Genomic DNA, 15,202 nt, shown 5'->3' with positions numbered 1-15,202 from the left:
CTGGGGTTGTGCCCACAACCAAGGTACATGCCCTTGACCGGAATCGAACCTGGGACCCTTGAGTCTACAGGCTGATGCTCTATCCACTGAGCCAAACCGGTTAGGGCCTAGAGTACTTCTTAAATAAAGCAAAGTTAAGTCATGAGCTCAAAAAAATCGATAAATTGGAACTCATAAATATTAAGAGCATCTTAATTCATGAAACGGCCCCTACAGGAAAATTAAGAGCCACAAATTGGAAAAAAATATAATGTGTTACACATAAATTGACAAAGGATTAGTTTCTTGAATATGTACAAAAAATTATTTAAAAATGTCTTAATATTAAGATCCCTTTATCATCACAAAATAAAGCTAATAGTATAAAAATATTGGCCAAAGCTGATCATACTCTGCTGCTTTTAAGATACAGATCATAGGAACCCACTTTCTGCCATCAAAATATCAATTGTGCCCTGGCCAGTGTGGCTCAGTTGGTTGAACAACATCCTATGCACAAGAAGGTCGCCAGTTCAATTCCTGGTCAGGGCACATATCCAGGTTGTGGGTTCGATCACCGGTCCAGGTGCATGCAGGAGGCAACCGGTCGATGTTTCTCTTTCACATCAATGTTTCTCTCTCTCCCTCTCCCTTCTTCTCTCTCTAAAAACCAATAAAAACTTATTTTTGCCCTAGTTGGTTTAGCTCAGTCAGTAGAGCGTCAACTTGCAGACTGAAGGGTCCGGGACTCAATTCCGGTCAAGGGCACATGCCTGGGGGCTGAAGGGTCCTGGGTTTGATTCCACTCAAGGGTACATGCCCAGGTTGCGGGCTCTGTCCCTAGTAGGGGGCGTGCAGAAGGCAGCCGATCAATGATTCTCATCATTGATGTTGCCATCTCTCCCTCCCCCTTCTGCTCTGAAATCAATAAAAATATATATTAAAAAACAAACAAACCTATTTTTAAAAATGTATCAATTGTGCTTTTATGATTTATAAACTCCATAACCAATAAGCTATGGTGTTCAGTTCAGCATGGTCAGCAACTTGTGATTAGAAAACTCTCCCCTTTTTCTAGAAAACCTCAAGTAGCTTCTACTTCCTGACAAGGTTAAATTCATGCCCAACTTACAGGAGGGAGGGGAGCGGAGAAGAGGGCTGTGCAGGCACCCAGGCAGGCAGTGCAGTACGGGCTGTGGGTAACTGCTTATTTCCATTGTGAAGAGTCAAAGGAGGTAAGCAAGGCCCAAAGATGTTCCTGAGACTTTAATTATTGGTATCAAAAGTTAGACCCTGGTGTTCAGATTCCCCTACCTTTTATTCCCTCACTGTTCCTTTGAAAAGAGAACCATACTCCAATCTTCCCTGTCTTGCTCCAGGTACTTCCAGGTTTCAGAAGAAAGTGCTCTCTTCTGATCTGGGGTCCCAGAAAAGAGCTTTAACCTCCTGGGTGCGTGCATTCTCCACCTAAAATCTCCAGCTAGTTACCACAGCAAAGTGACTGTGATGCACACGCTCTCTAATAACAGTCTGAATCTGTTTAAATGGGCTATGACCAGAATTTCAAATCAGTCTGGAAAGACAATTTCATCACTGAAATACATCTACTTTGATTCCCTTTGCAGTTTCATGGTAATTTTTCAGCACCTGCAATGTTTTAAAATTTCATGGCACAGCTTTATCCGCGAAGAAGAAATGAAGTATCAGATGTTATTAAAACCCCCCTAACACAGTCAGGAAGAATGAAGGAGGGCACCAGAGCACAAATCAACATAATGACTCTTTTATTTCATTCGTTTAAATGAAATGTCTTTCTCTAATGGGAGAGACATTGTCAATATTAAAATGTGCATTTACACAGAGCTTTCATTTTATACTCTGTAATTACTTAGCATGCTATCTACACTATAGACCTGCAGAATGTGTTTATAATTTAAAAATAATTTATTGAGACAGAGAAGGCAAGGTTAGGTGCAGTGCCCAACACAGTGAACACGGTGGTTAAGTGCCCTGCAGAAAGACTGGTCCGAGTCCCATTTCTAGCTGCACCACATTATGTAACAGCTTGGATCCCTGAGCCTCCTCCTTGATAAAAGATGGATAACAGTACTAATTCATTGTTGAGAGGATTAAAGGCAGAGAATAAAACCAAAACGAACAAGGCATCTTTATAGTACAATTCCTAACAGTGATTGCAGCGAATGATTATAAAATTATTGTATGAGACTTTTTTTGTATGACACTCTTAAAAATATATATATGTATATTTCTACAATCTGAAGAGTCACTCTTGTTCTAAACATAAGATCAAGTTACCAAAAGATATTCATTTGAGTACAAAAACATGCTCATAAGTAATCCTTCTTCATTTGAAACTGAAATAAATAGGTGGACATTAATCAACTATAACTTTTCAACAGACTCCATAAATCAGATGGGATAAGGTAATCAGAGCAGAAAGAAGAGCACTCAGGACAGACCACGAGCAATGAGAGATACAGCGCTACTTAAAACAGGAAGTGTGATAACGGAAGGTTTTTTTCTTTAAAAAAAAAAAGCATGACAGCCCTGCCGGTGTGGCTCAGTGATTGAGCATTGACCTATGAACCAAGAGGTCATGGGGTTTGATTCCCAGTTAGGGTAAATGCCTGGGTTTCGGGTTCAATCCCCAGTGGGGGGCGTGCAAGAGACAGCCAATCAATGATTCTCATCACTGGTGTTTCTATCTCTCTCTCTCCCTCTTCCTTCCTCTCTGAAATCAACAAAAATATATTTTAAAGAAAAAAACATGACATTCAGTATAAGAGAACATTTATTAGGTTCTCAACCCTGAAATAAAGGCCTTAACTATTTAACAAAGTTATACCAGGTACTTTAAATGCAGTAATATATTAGACTCTCACAATTTAAGCTATGCATAATTTAGAAAGGATTATGTAGGACTAATAAAACTAATAATGACAACAGCATTGACTATCATAGAGTGAGCCAATTATGCTCAAACTATTTTGTACAGGTTTTCTTATTTAGCTTTCACAATAAATCAGTGAAGAGAAGAAAAAAACAAATAGTCACCCCCCATAAAAATAAACTTAACACTCAGGAAGATTATGTAACTTGTTCATGGTTACAGTAAGTGATAGAGCAGAGACTTGAACCCAGGGTTGTTATGACTTCAAAAACCAATATTTTTTCTAACCAGAACATTAGGACACTGAACTATATGACTTTGAAAATGACCTGAATATCTAATACCTAAAATTCTCTTTTCTAATGCGTTTCTTCACTGGAGCATATTAAGCTCCAAGCCCTGCCCCTCCAGCAACTCTCTAATCCTTACTCCCTTCAGGGAATAACGCAAGAAAGGAAGAAACAGAAAGGAAGGGAGAATCACTTTAGGTTAAATCTTTCAGACACAAAGGGGTGATCCTAGGTTATGGCGAGCACTAAGAAAGCGAGAGCGCGAGGAAAGGGAAGAACGCGGATTGGCTATTAGAGAAGAGCTTCCTGACAACAAGCATTGAGACGCTGGGACACATTATCAAAGAACATTACGTAGGATAAACTGAAGAAAATACAACCCCGTGGAAGGCTGTCAACACACAAATAGTGTCAACAGACACACAAGATGGGGAAGGACAAATATAGCCTACTTGGCTCAGCCTCTCACTTATCATCTGAAATAGAAAAGAAAAACCGGAACGTGGCAAAATGAGCCTGACAGCAGCAGGCAGGAGGCTGCACTTCAGTTCTGCCTGAACACAAGTTAGCAAAACGCAAGCCCAAATATCGGGGCCACATTCCTCAGAGGGCTCATCAGTGCACAGGTCCCATTTTATGCTCTCCTTCAATTCATTCTCCATTAAGACACAGCATCTCCATTTCCTCTGCAAATTCCTATTCAAACTGGTAAAAGAAAATGAAACCCACATTGTGTTAGTTTCTTAAGTATGTGTTGGGAGAACTCTGAATGAAAAACATCACCAAGGTACCAGTAACTTCGTTCTGGGATTAAGAACAAAACAAAAAGCCCCCACATAAGTCTGGTGGAATTGTTAGACCCAGGAAAGTACAGAGTTTCACAGCCGTACCCCTTCTCTCACCACATGGAATCACCCACAGGCAAAGACCCAAAGCTGACTGCCTTAGGACAGCCATCCTCAACCCGGGTGCCGAGAGTGTATTTAACATATGCAATACCTGACTATTTGGTCAGGAGCAATGACCTCTTTTCCCTTACTAGTGGTTCTCAACCTTCTGGCCCTTTAAATACAGTTCCTCATGTTGTGACCCAACCATAAAATTATTTTCGTTGCTACTTCATAACTGTAATGTTGCTACTGTTATGAATCGTAATGTAAATATCTGATATGCAGGATGGTCTTAGGCGACTCCTGTGAAAGGGTTGTTCAACCGCCAAAGGGGTCGCGACCCACAGGTTGAGAACTGCTGCCTTAGACTGTCAAATAAAAAACGACAATAACAACAGCCAATACAATAGCTGTCCTGTGTGAATGAATCAAAATTATACCTATTTTTTTGTCAGATCGGCAAAAAAAAATTTTTTTTGTTGTGCCACACAATTTTAATAAATATTTTATGTGCCATGAGGTGAAAAGGCTGAAAACCGCTGCCTTCGGGAGCTGCAGAGTCCTAACAATTTCATTTCTCCCTTTCTAATGTCAGCTGAGTTGTGACGTGAGCCTTTACTAATCTGTAAAAAATGAGAAGTCTACATGTTCCTGGTAGTAACAGGACTCTCTGACTTTCATTATGGAAAGAAATGTTTCTTTTAGGATAATTATGTATTATCAGGACAGAGGGGGAGAGGGGGGATTTCCCATGAAAAAATAGACTCAAGTCAGCCAAGTTACTGCTTTTGTATTCTTTCCTGCTATTCTCTACAGCCACTGCCACCCTAAAGAGATGGAATGTCTCGGCCTCTGGTTCCACCGACACCTGTTCCTTTTACACAAAACAGAAAAGACTTCTGACCATGAGTTATTCGGTTCTAACAATACACCCCATGGAAACACAGCAATTGGGAGCATGAGTACTTGTTTCCTGGAGACTCGGAGTCTAGGCAAGACCTACCTTGTGAGTAGAGAAGGATCTGCATCTCTAGAAGAACGCAGGTGAACAGCTGCACCAGGTTCTCCAACCCCAGGAGCTCGAAGGCCTCTCGCAGAGGGTAATCGGAGAGGGGGAGTTCATTGGGCCCAGGCCTCTGGCATATGACGGGTTCATAAACACCATAAAATTTCAGCGATCTCCCTGGCGGTGGGAGGGGTACCTCATAGAGAATATTATGGATGTAGCTCTCCAGCGGCAAGGGTGGTGGCTGCTGCGAGGTAACTGCTCTGTAAAGCTGGAGGAGGAATTTCTTGCAGGCCTGCATGAAAGGCAGTGGTGTGATCAAACATATGCTTTTGGAAACATACAGGGTGTCTCTGCTGATGTCATAGGAGTTGTATCGCTGGAGTTTCAAAAGGGAAGTTGTATCCCCCTCGTCAATGCTGCTGGCCAGCGAGTCCATGCTGCAGGAGGAGGAGGCGTAGACGCTGCTGTAATGCTCGGCGTTGTGCATCTGGTAGAGCGTCTGCATAGCTGTGCAGATCTGCTTACTTGTAACTTCTTCATAAAAAGTGAGAACAAAACCGTAGGTGCGAGAACCATCTTCCCGGGTGATTATAAATGAGTGGAACTGAGGGTCTCTGCTGTCAGTCTGTGTTCTGAAAGACAGCCCTTTCGGCATGCACAACTGTGGAGGAAGAGGGGAAGCATCAGAATGCAGTGCGTGAATAACTTCAAACCAGAAAAAACAATGTTCTCGAACCTCTATCCCAGCTTGTGACCTTCAGCAAGTCATGTAACTCAGTGGTTCTCAACCTTGGCTGAACATTAGAATCACCTGGGAATCTTTTTAAAATCCTGATTTTTGGGCCTCATCTCCAGAAATTCTGTTTCTTTGTTACGGGGTGCACTACAACATTAGTGCAGCCAGAGTTGAGAACCACTGATGTAACTTCTCTGAGCCAGTTTCTTTATCTAGAACATTTGCTACATCTGTGACTCGAAGACAAAATACTCAAGGGCACTTTACAGATATTTAATATTTAAGTACTATTTTTAGAGTAGTGATGATAACGTTTCAAAGAAATAAGGAAATAGATGAAGGCTCACTTGATAAATATGGAATAATAAGTTATTTTACCTATTTTGAACAATATGACACTTCATCCTTGAAAAATACACTTTGAAAGTGGAATGAACTGAAAGGGAGAAACCAGACATTTCAGATTATTTCCAGTAGAGATTGTGCTCTGGGTCTTGGGAACTACCCAGGATTCAGTCAAATTTGGGAATAAATTACCTGAGGAGTTAAAGATGTTATATTTAAGATACTTAAAATGCACAAGAAATTAGAATTGAGTCTTTAAAAATTCTTCTAAAAATATTTTAAGTAAAAAAAATGAAATAAATTACAGAAAATTTGAAATACACTAAGAAAAACAGAACTTATAATTCAACTACCCAAATAGAATCATTAATTTTTATATATTCCTTTTTACTTTTATATTTCAATATGCTTTCTGCATAGAAATAATTTTATCATACATGATTACATTATATTTTTCTTTCCTTTTTTCAGGCTTGATCACTGATGTGGGTAAAAGTGAGAAGTTTCCCCAAAATCCATCCCCACATTACCAAGGAAACACAATTTGCCTGAAAAGTTACCTGTACTTTGGTCAAACTGTCAACAAACACTTGCTAACTGCCTTTATGAGCTAGGGGCCCTCGATAAACTTTTTGACTCGAGGACCACAATGGGTTCTTAAACTGGACCGGAGGGCCGGAACAAAAGATTTTTTTTAGTTTTATTCATTTCAAACGGGCCGGATCCGGCCCTCGGGCCGTAGTTTGCCCACGGCTGAGCTAGGCCCTAGATGGTGACAGGATGGTGAGAGAGACAGACACAAGTCAGTCACTGTTCCTTTGGAGCTTCTAGTCCAGTAAGGATGACAGATGATTAAAAAAACCATAAACAATAAAGTATGAAAAGTACTATAACAGGGTCAACACAGGCTGTTATGAAAAAAACAACAGCAGAAGGACATAAATGAGAAAAGGGGTAGAGGAAGAAGAAAGAAGAAGAAGAAGGGGGGGAGGGGAAGGGGGAGGGGGAGGAGAAGAAAATTCAGGCGGAAACCTAAGCATAAGTACAGGTGTTAGTGAGATAAGGAGGCAGAAAGGACAAGAGGTGCAAAAGCTCAGAAGACAGAAGACGAGGGTCTGAGGAACTGAAAGTCATTGTGGGTGGGGAACAGGATGCAAGGTGAGGGGAGGGGAGAGAGGACGCAGGAGAAATAATTAGGAGCTGGGCCATGAAGGGCTTTGGTGAGTCACGTTAGAAGTCTGGGGAGGGCAACAGAAGCCTCTGAAGGTTTGTAGCAGGAGGGGGACAGAATTAGATGTGCCTCTTGGCTCATCAACCTTCCTGCACGGAAAGGCAGCGGTTTTCAAAGGGGTCCCAAGGAGGCGGCAAGAACGCCTCAGAACCTTGGGGTCATCTCTGACTTCTCTCTTTCTCGGTCACACCATTATCCAGTCCATCAACAAAGACCACTAATGCTACCTTCAAAAATATATTCAGAAATGAACTAGCTCGTTCTAGCTTCACTCTTACTACTCCAAGTCACATCTTCTCTTGCCTGATGACTATTTAACATTCTGCTAACCAGTCTCCTGCTTTTGCCTTTGTCCCCCATAATCTAGTCCCCATATGTAGCTAAAGTGATCCTTAAAAATGTTACATTTTGTCACACTTCTCAAAACCCTCCAATGGCCTCTCATCTCGCTAAAAGCTGAAATCCTGCCCCACATGACTTGGCCCCAGCAACTTCTCTGCATTCATCTCCCACTGCTCTCTAGCTCACCTACTCTGCTCCAGCAACACTAGCCAGATTGCTGTTCTGTGACACACCCAGCCTGCTTTTGCCAAAATCTGCTATTCCCTCTGGCTGCAATCATCTTCCCCTAGGTATCCACATGGTTTGTCCCTGTAGCAGATTGTATTTCTAAAAACGGCTCTCAATTTTTTCTAGTTCCACATGCTCTTCCAGAACCTTGCCACTCTCCCAGCAAGTCTGGGTGGGCCGTTGAGAGTGCTGACATCAAGGACCCACCGACGTTTTTTGTAAAGATTCAGATGAATATTTTAGGGTCTTCAGGCCACATGGACTTTGTTACAATGACTCTACCACTGTAGTGTGAAAGCAGCTGTTGACAAGATAAAGGAATGGGTAAGACTTTGAGAGGGGCAACCCTGCCAAACCCTATCTAAACTGTTGATTTATAAGCAAAATAATAATCCTGTTTTAAATCAACAAACTACGGCCTTTTGGCCTGTAAGTAAAATGTTACTGGAACACCATCACACTCATCCAGTCCAGCACTCTCTACGGCTGCTTCTGCATGACCATCTCTCTCTCCCTCTCTCTGAAATCAATAAAAAAAAATTGAAAAAAAATTATACATATATATATATATATATATATATATATATATTTTTTTTTAAAGATTGTAGGAAGAATGATTTGAAACACTCTAGCCCCAGGCTAAACTCAAGCTTGTTTAGCATAATGCATGGCACATTTGTTGAACGAATAAATTAATGAATGAACAAGAAAACAAACAAAGACAATAGCTGGGGAGAACAGGACCAGACCGACTTCATCTCCTGATTCAGTCTGTAGTTCTCTTTTTACCTCAAGTAGGCCATAGAGAAACACAGTGACCTCTAAAGTCAACGTAAAGATTTAATTTAATCAATAGGCTTTCCTGACACCATAAACCACAAAATTACAGCTTGAACTGTTCTTGAACAACTGCCAAATATTCCCTTAAGGGTTTGTAGCTTTCTTGAGCACACAGTCAAACATTTATAGAGAAAGCTTGCCAGAAGTTGTGCTCAAAGTAAAGAATGGCTTTCTATGCTACATATAACAGATGTTAAGAATTCTTAAATTCTCTTCCTACAAATAAAAAAAAAGTAAGAATTATATTTCCAATCTGAGAACCATGAACTGGAAAATGCTATTGCTTTTTCATTTTTAAATGTAAGAATTGTTGCCCGGCCGGCGTGGGTCAGTGGTTGAGTGTCGACCTATGAACCAGGAGGTCATGGTTCCATTCCCAGTCAGGGCACATGCCTGGGTTGTGGGCTCGATCCCCAGTGGGAAAGGGGGGGGGGGGGGGAGGCGGGGGATAGCTGATCAATGACTCTCTCTCATCATTGATGTTTCTATCTCTCTCTCCCTCTCCCTTCCTCTCTGAAATCAATAAACAAAATATTTTTTAAGTAAGAATTATTATATGAATTGTCAGGTTTCTTTATTGAAATTTTTAACTTATTTATTGATATGAGAGAGAGAGAGAGAGAGAGAGAGAGAGAGAGAGATTGAATAAGTCATTATTCCACTTATTTATGCATTTCATTGGCTGATTCCTATACGTGTCCTGACCGGGATGGAACCTACAACCTTAATGCATTGGGAGGATGCTCCAATCAACTGAACTACCCAGCCAGGACATCAGGTTTATGTTTCAGAAAATCTGAGATAGAAATCAAGATACTCACTATGGCATCCAACAATCTCTTGTTACTCCCTAATATTGATATATACTAACAATACCCCCTGCCCCATACCACTCTCTCACAATAAAACAACTAAAAATTCAGAGTTGTCACTGTTGCCCAGATTGCCACTGGACATCAAAATTAATTTAGCAAAAATGGGCTCACAATGTTGTGTACATCTCCTGGTTTGATTGACCAAATGTCCTTATTGTCCCTCTGGACTCTTCAGGAAGTTTGGCTAGAATTTTAGTAATTCCGTTTTTTCTTTTCTATCCTTCTATGATTCCTATGCCCTCTCTCTTATTACCCAAATAAAAGAGAAATTACTCAGAAAACTCTGAAAGAGTTGGTCAGTTTGCTTTCCTTCCCACTTTCCTCCTTTTCCTCCTTTCTTCCTTTAATATTATTTTATAACATGTATTGCATTAGACCTTAATAACTGAAAGACAAGTATGAAAATAATCCCTACCTCAGGGAGCTCACAATCTAACAGGAAAAACAGGCATAGTGTAAACCAACGGTTACAAAATGATGTGATCAGTGCTGCTATGGAGTATGTTCAAGATTTATAGAAATAGAGAAGAGAGAGCACCTAACTACGGCTTAAGGGATGGTTTTGCACTAGAGATGACATCTGAATAGACAAGGATGGGGAAGGGAAGTATTGTAAACAAGTAAACTTTCCTTCATTTACTCAGTGATGTGAATCCCTACTATGTGCAAAGCGGGGGACACAGCAATGAATGAAAGTGTTCCTGGCCTAGTGGTGAGATGCGGAGTTATAGGAGGAGACATAAAGTTGACAACTAACTACATAATAATTAACTGCGATTGGGATAAGTGCTACAAAAGGTACAAGGTGCTAAGAGAACCTAAGGGAACCTGACTGAATGTTGGGAAGGTGGTGGACGGTTGTCTAAAATGGCTTTTCTGAGGAAATCACATTTAAGTTGAAATCTGAGGGGTCAATAAGAATTTACTATGTGAAGAGCCTTTGAGAGAACCAACAGCTTAGGTGGAAGCTACAGTGTGAGGAACGGAAAGGACAGGAGCAGGAGTCCAGGTAAGAGAGCTTGGAGGTTCGGACTATGGTGGGTGTGTAGAAATAGAGAGAGGTAGATACATAACTGACTGCCTAGGAGGGAGGGTGAAAAGTGAGAGCTTTCAAGGATGATACTAGATTTCTGACTTAAGTAACTAGGGAGATGGTTGGACTGATCAAGGTTGGTGGGAAGATTGTGAATTCAGTTTGGATGTGCTGAGTTTGAGATGCCAGTGTGATAGTCTTGCTGTGATGTTAAGAAAACAAGTGGGCTACCCCAGTAATGACTGGATTAGAATCCCATTCTTATGAGTTTACTGTGAGACACAAGCTTAAACTTGGGTTAAAATGAGTGCTTACTTTCATTTGAATGTCAAACCTATTAATGTAACTAAGGGTTATCCATTTCAAATTTTTGCTGAGTCTGTAAAGTATATATAGTGCTCTTTTCTTTTTGAATCTTGTAAGACAGGCATCTGAATAGGTTTATTTCCAGCCAGCCAATCCTTTACTCTTTGCTCATCATTCCATTCCACCCTTCTTCGTTATTAAAGTAAATAATAAATTGTAAACTTAGAGCTTTACAGGTTGTAAACTTAGAGCTGTTACTCTTTTATTGCCGGAAATATCACACATCAGATGTTTCATTTAGGATATACAAAACAGAATCTTTACACTTCATATAACTTGCTTCAAACGTATTGACCATATTTTCTTCCTAACAATTTCCAGATTCACTATATTTTTTTAAAATATGTTTTTATTGGTTTTAGAGTGAGAGGAAGGAAGAGGGACAGGGAGAGAGAAAGAGAAAAAGGGAAAGGGAAGGCGAGAGAGAGGGAAAGAGAGAGAGGGAGAGGGAAAGAAATCAATGTGAGAGAGAAACATGGAGTGGGTGCCTCTTGCACCCACTCTTATCAGGGATTGAGCCCACAATCTGGGCTTGTGTCCCGATTGGGAACTGAACCAGCAACCTTTTGGTGCACGGGACAACTCTCAACCAACTGAGCCACACATTCTTAAGGATAAGATCTATCTACTAGAACACTGCATAGACAATCTGGATGCCAATACAGAGGACTCAGAGAGATCTGAAATGGGGGGAAAGGCAGGAAAACTTCAGCTCTTTTTGCAATGCTTTGCTTTAAGAGGAAAGGTATGGACCTGAAGCAAAGTGTCAATGCTGACATGAGTTAGTTCTGGGTGGTGGGTATAAGATTTTTGTATTGTTCTCTGTTTTATGATACTTCCATTCCCCGCCCCCCCCAATAAAAATCTCTGAATTAACAACCAGAAGATATATAAAAAGCAATTAATTCAGAAACAATTTCACCTGTCATTTATATCTATTTTCTATTATATTTGCATTGCACTCATACACGTGGAATTTTTTTATTTAACAAAGTTCACTGCTTTGGGGTACTTAATTTCTGTGTGAAATTAACCTTATTTCAAAGCACCACTGTTGCCTGTTAGAGGAATGACTGATACTACAGAAGGCGGTGACTCACTCCTTGGAGTGGGATTTTTTTTTTTTAAATATATTTTTATTGATTTTTTATAGAGAGGAAGGGAGAGAGATAGAGAGTTAGAAACATCGATGGGAGAGAAACATCGATCAGCCGCCTCCTGCACATCTCCTACTGGGGATGTGCCTGCAACCCAGGTACATGCCCTTGACCGGAATCGAACCTGGGACCTTTCAGTCCGCAGGCTGACGCTCTATCCACTGAGCCAAACCGGTTTCAGCTGGAGTGGGATTTTGCTAACGGCAAGAACAAAGCTCTAGACACAGACAATAGTGTGTGTGGGGGGGAGGGAGGGAGGCCTGAAGGTGGGAGGAGCGGTGTGGAAGGGGTCAATGGGGGGCGGGGAGGGAAAACATCTGTAATACTTTCAACAATAAAGATAAATCTTACAAACAGAACAAAGCTTTATACCTTTTGGTGGGAATAAATTATAGCTTCATACAAATGCACTTACTAATAAATCAAAGAGGAAATTAAGGGCAGTAAATCTATGACCCAAATGCAGACTAGTTTAATGGGATGCTTTTCAGAGATTTTCAAGGAGTGCCAGCAAATCCCTTTAGATTTGCAGCAATGAACAAAATGCTGTGTGGTGCTTAACCATCAAAATACACACCTCTGTGTTTATTCTTCAGAGGGAAACTTGCTGCTTACACAAAATAACCTCAGAGGCAAGGAGAGAGGAAAATAGCAAAGACAGAGCAAGGAAATGAATAATTAATTTTAAAATTAATTTTTTGCAGATAGAAGCAAAAGCCATTCAAATGATTAAAAGAAAACACACACACACACACACACACACACACACACACACACACATCAGTGTGATATTTGGTTCCAATAAAATAAATTGAAAAATATTCTTGAGTGGTTCCAAATGACTGTAGGTTTATATTGTAGTTAAGACCCTAGTTCTGGACACCATTCTAATTTCTCACAGAATAATTTATACTTTGAAATATCTTACTAATTTAAGCGGATCAAGTGTTATAATCGTTTTACATTCTTGTCCATTTTCCCATTGCTTTATTTTGACACTCTTTTCTTTACTATTTTCCCATTAATTTGCTGATATAAGCAGCTGGTAAATTATTTTTTGTCACTGCTGCTTGTTGGCTATTTTAGTCAGAAACTTGTCTGTAATTCTCCAACTCCCATAAATACAACAATTGTGTTCTACTTTATATCTATAGTTTTGTCTTCACCAAAGAGGAGGCCGGGCTCCGCAGTATTAACTTCCAGTAAAATGGTATCTCTGGTTATTTTGGTATTGGGTGACGGTTTAGAGAAATAACTGCACTGGATTCTGTGATGACTTAAAGTGCCAGGAGGCTTAGGCATCTGTCCTTAGAAAATTACCACGTTAACTCCCTGCTTGGTGCAAGCCCCAGACTGGAATGGGTTTACTGTGATATAGAAATACCACAAAGGTCCAATGTGACCCATATCATCTTGGTGCAGGTCAAAACTAAGTTGCATAGTTTTTCTTTGGGGGAGACAGCATGGGGGGCGGGGAGTGAGCTGGAGGGAAAAATGATCTGGATTTAACCTCTGAGACTCCCTGTATAACTTTGGACAAGTAACTAAACCTCTGCAAAATATGAGTTAGGGTCCTCACTGGGTACATGCAAGCATGTATGTGAAAGTCACATACATGAAGTGTCTAGCAGGCATCTATTAAACATTAACTTCCTTCCCTTATAGTAACGGTCTTTTGGCTCTACCTTTAAAATAGTAAAAAAACAAAGACAAAATAACCCATACCGATTAGTGTCTCAGTTCACCGTTAATCATTTCCGTGCCTGTCATGCCTGATCTCTGATTTGTTCACTTTGGGGCCCCCTGATTTTTATAATCACAGAGTTCAAGGGGGTCTAAAATATTATCCAGGCTTCTAAGCAGGACCCTCCCTAATTTCACAAATATCTCACTTTTAATCCATTCAAATAATTAAAAGAAAAAACATATACACACACACATCAGTGTGATATTTGGTTCCAAATGACTGTGGGTTTATATTGTAGTTAAGACCCTAGTTCTAGAAACCATTCTAATTTCTCACAAAATAATTTATACTTTGAAATATCTTACTAATTTAAGGGGATCGAGTGTTATAATCTATTTACATTCTTATCCATTTTTCCATTGCTTTATTTTGACACTCTTTTCTTTAATATTTTCCCATTAATTTGCAGATTCCTAAATGATCTGCAAACTATGACCTACTTAGGCCCAAGAATCTCTGAAGGGACGTAAAATCACCACTGGTAATGCATGACATTAATTCAAAGCCCTTACAAACAAATTCCTACTGTCTAAATGACACACTGAAGGGCCTTTCGCTCTTTACTCTGTGACTATGGTACATTGCAGGCCTATCATACAACATTCCCTGAAATATGAGAACTGTAATCATATTCCTTCCATCAGGATTCTTTCCAGGACAACAAAGTAGTATCATTGTTTATCAAAACCACCTATGTGTTAGTTAATATGAACTCACAACACAGCTTAATAGTAGGAAAAGAGAATGGTTTGGAGGGTCCGCTATATATAATTATTTGCTATGGGGACCCGAGACAAGTTACTGAAACTCTCTGAGTTTAATTTTTTACATCTATAAATGAGTATATTATCATATAAAAATGTATATTTAAAGAATTAAGTAATGCCCTAGCTGGTTTTTCCCAGTGGTTAGAGCACCAGTCCTTGGACTGACGGGTCCCGGGTTCAATTCCAGTCAAGGGCATGTACCTCAGTTGCAGGCTCAATCCCGACCGTGGTCGGGGCACAGGAGTGATACAACCAATCGATGTGAGAAAGACATCTTACATCAATGTTTCTCTCTCTCTGTTTCTCCCCCTCCTTTCCCTCACTCTAAAAAAAAATAAAATAAAATAAGATAAATTGAAAAATATCCTTGAGTGAGGACTAACATACATACATACATATATACATACATAACTAAAATAATGTAAGACATTCAAAATAGTCACTATTGTCATCTCA

At 40.1% G+C, this 15,202-nt stretch overlaps 1 protein-coding gene across 1 annotated transcript in view; it reads right to left on the bottom strand.

Moving 5' to 3' along the window:
• Nucleotides 1-15,202, bottom strand: part of DENND5B (DENN domain containing 5B) — a 161,863-nt gene that overhangs the window by 67,423 nt on the left and 79,238 nt on the right. Inside the window, exon 4 of the mRNA XM_023752310.1 lies at nucleotides 5,074-5,740. Coding sequence (XP_023608078.1) covers nucleotides 5,074-5,740 — 667 coding nt within the window. The remainder of the gene's footprint in view (nucleotides 1-5,073; nucleotides 5,741-15,202) is intronic.

Source organism: Myotis lucifugus, unplaced genomic scaffold (assembly GCF_000147115.1).
Source record: "Myotis lucifugus unplaced genomic scaffold, Myoluc2.0 scaffold_30, whole genome shotgun sequence".
Classification (NCBI taxonomy): domain Eukaryota; kingdom Metazoa; phylum Chordata; class Mammalia; order Chiroptera; family Vespertilionidae; genus Myotis; species Myotis lucifugus.
This window is presented reverse-complemented; position numbering and strand designations above follow the sequence as displayed.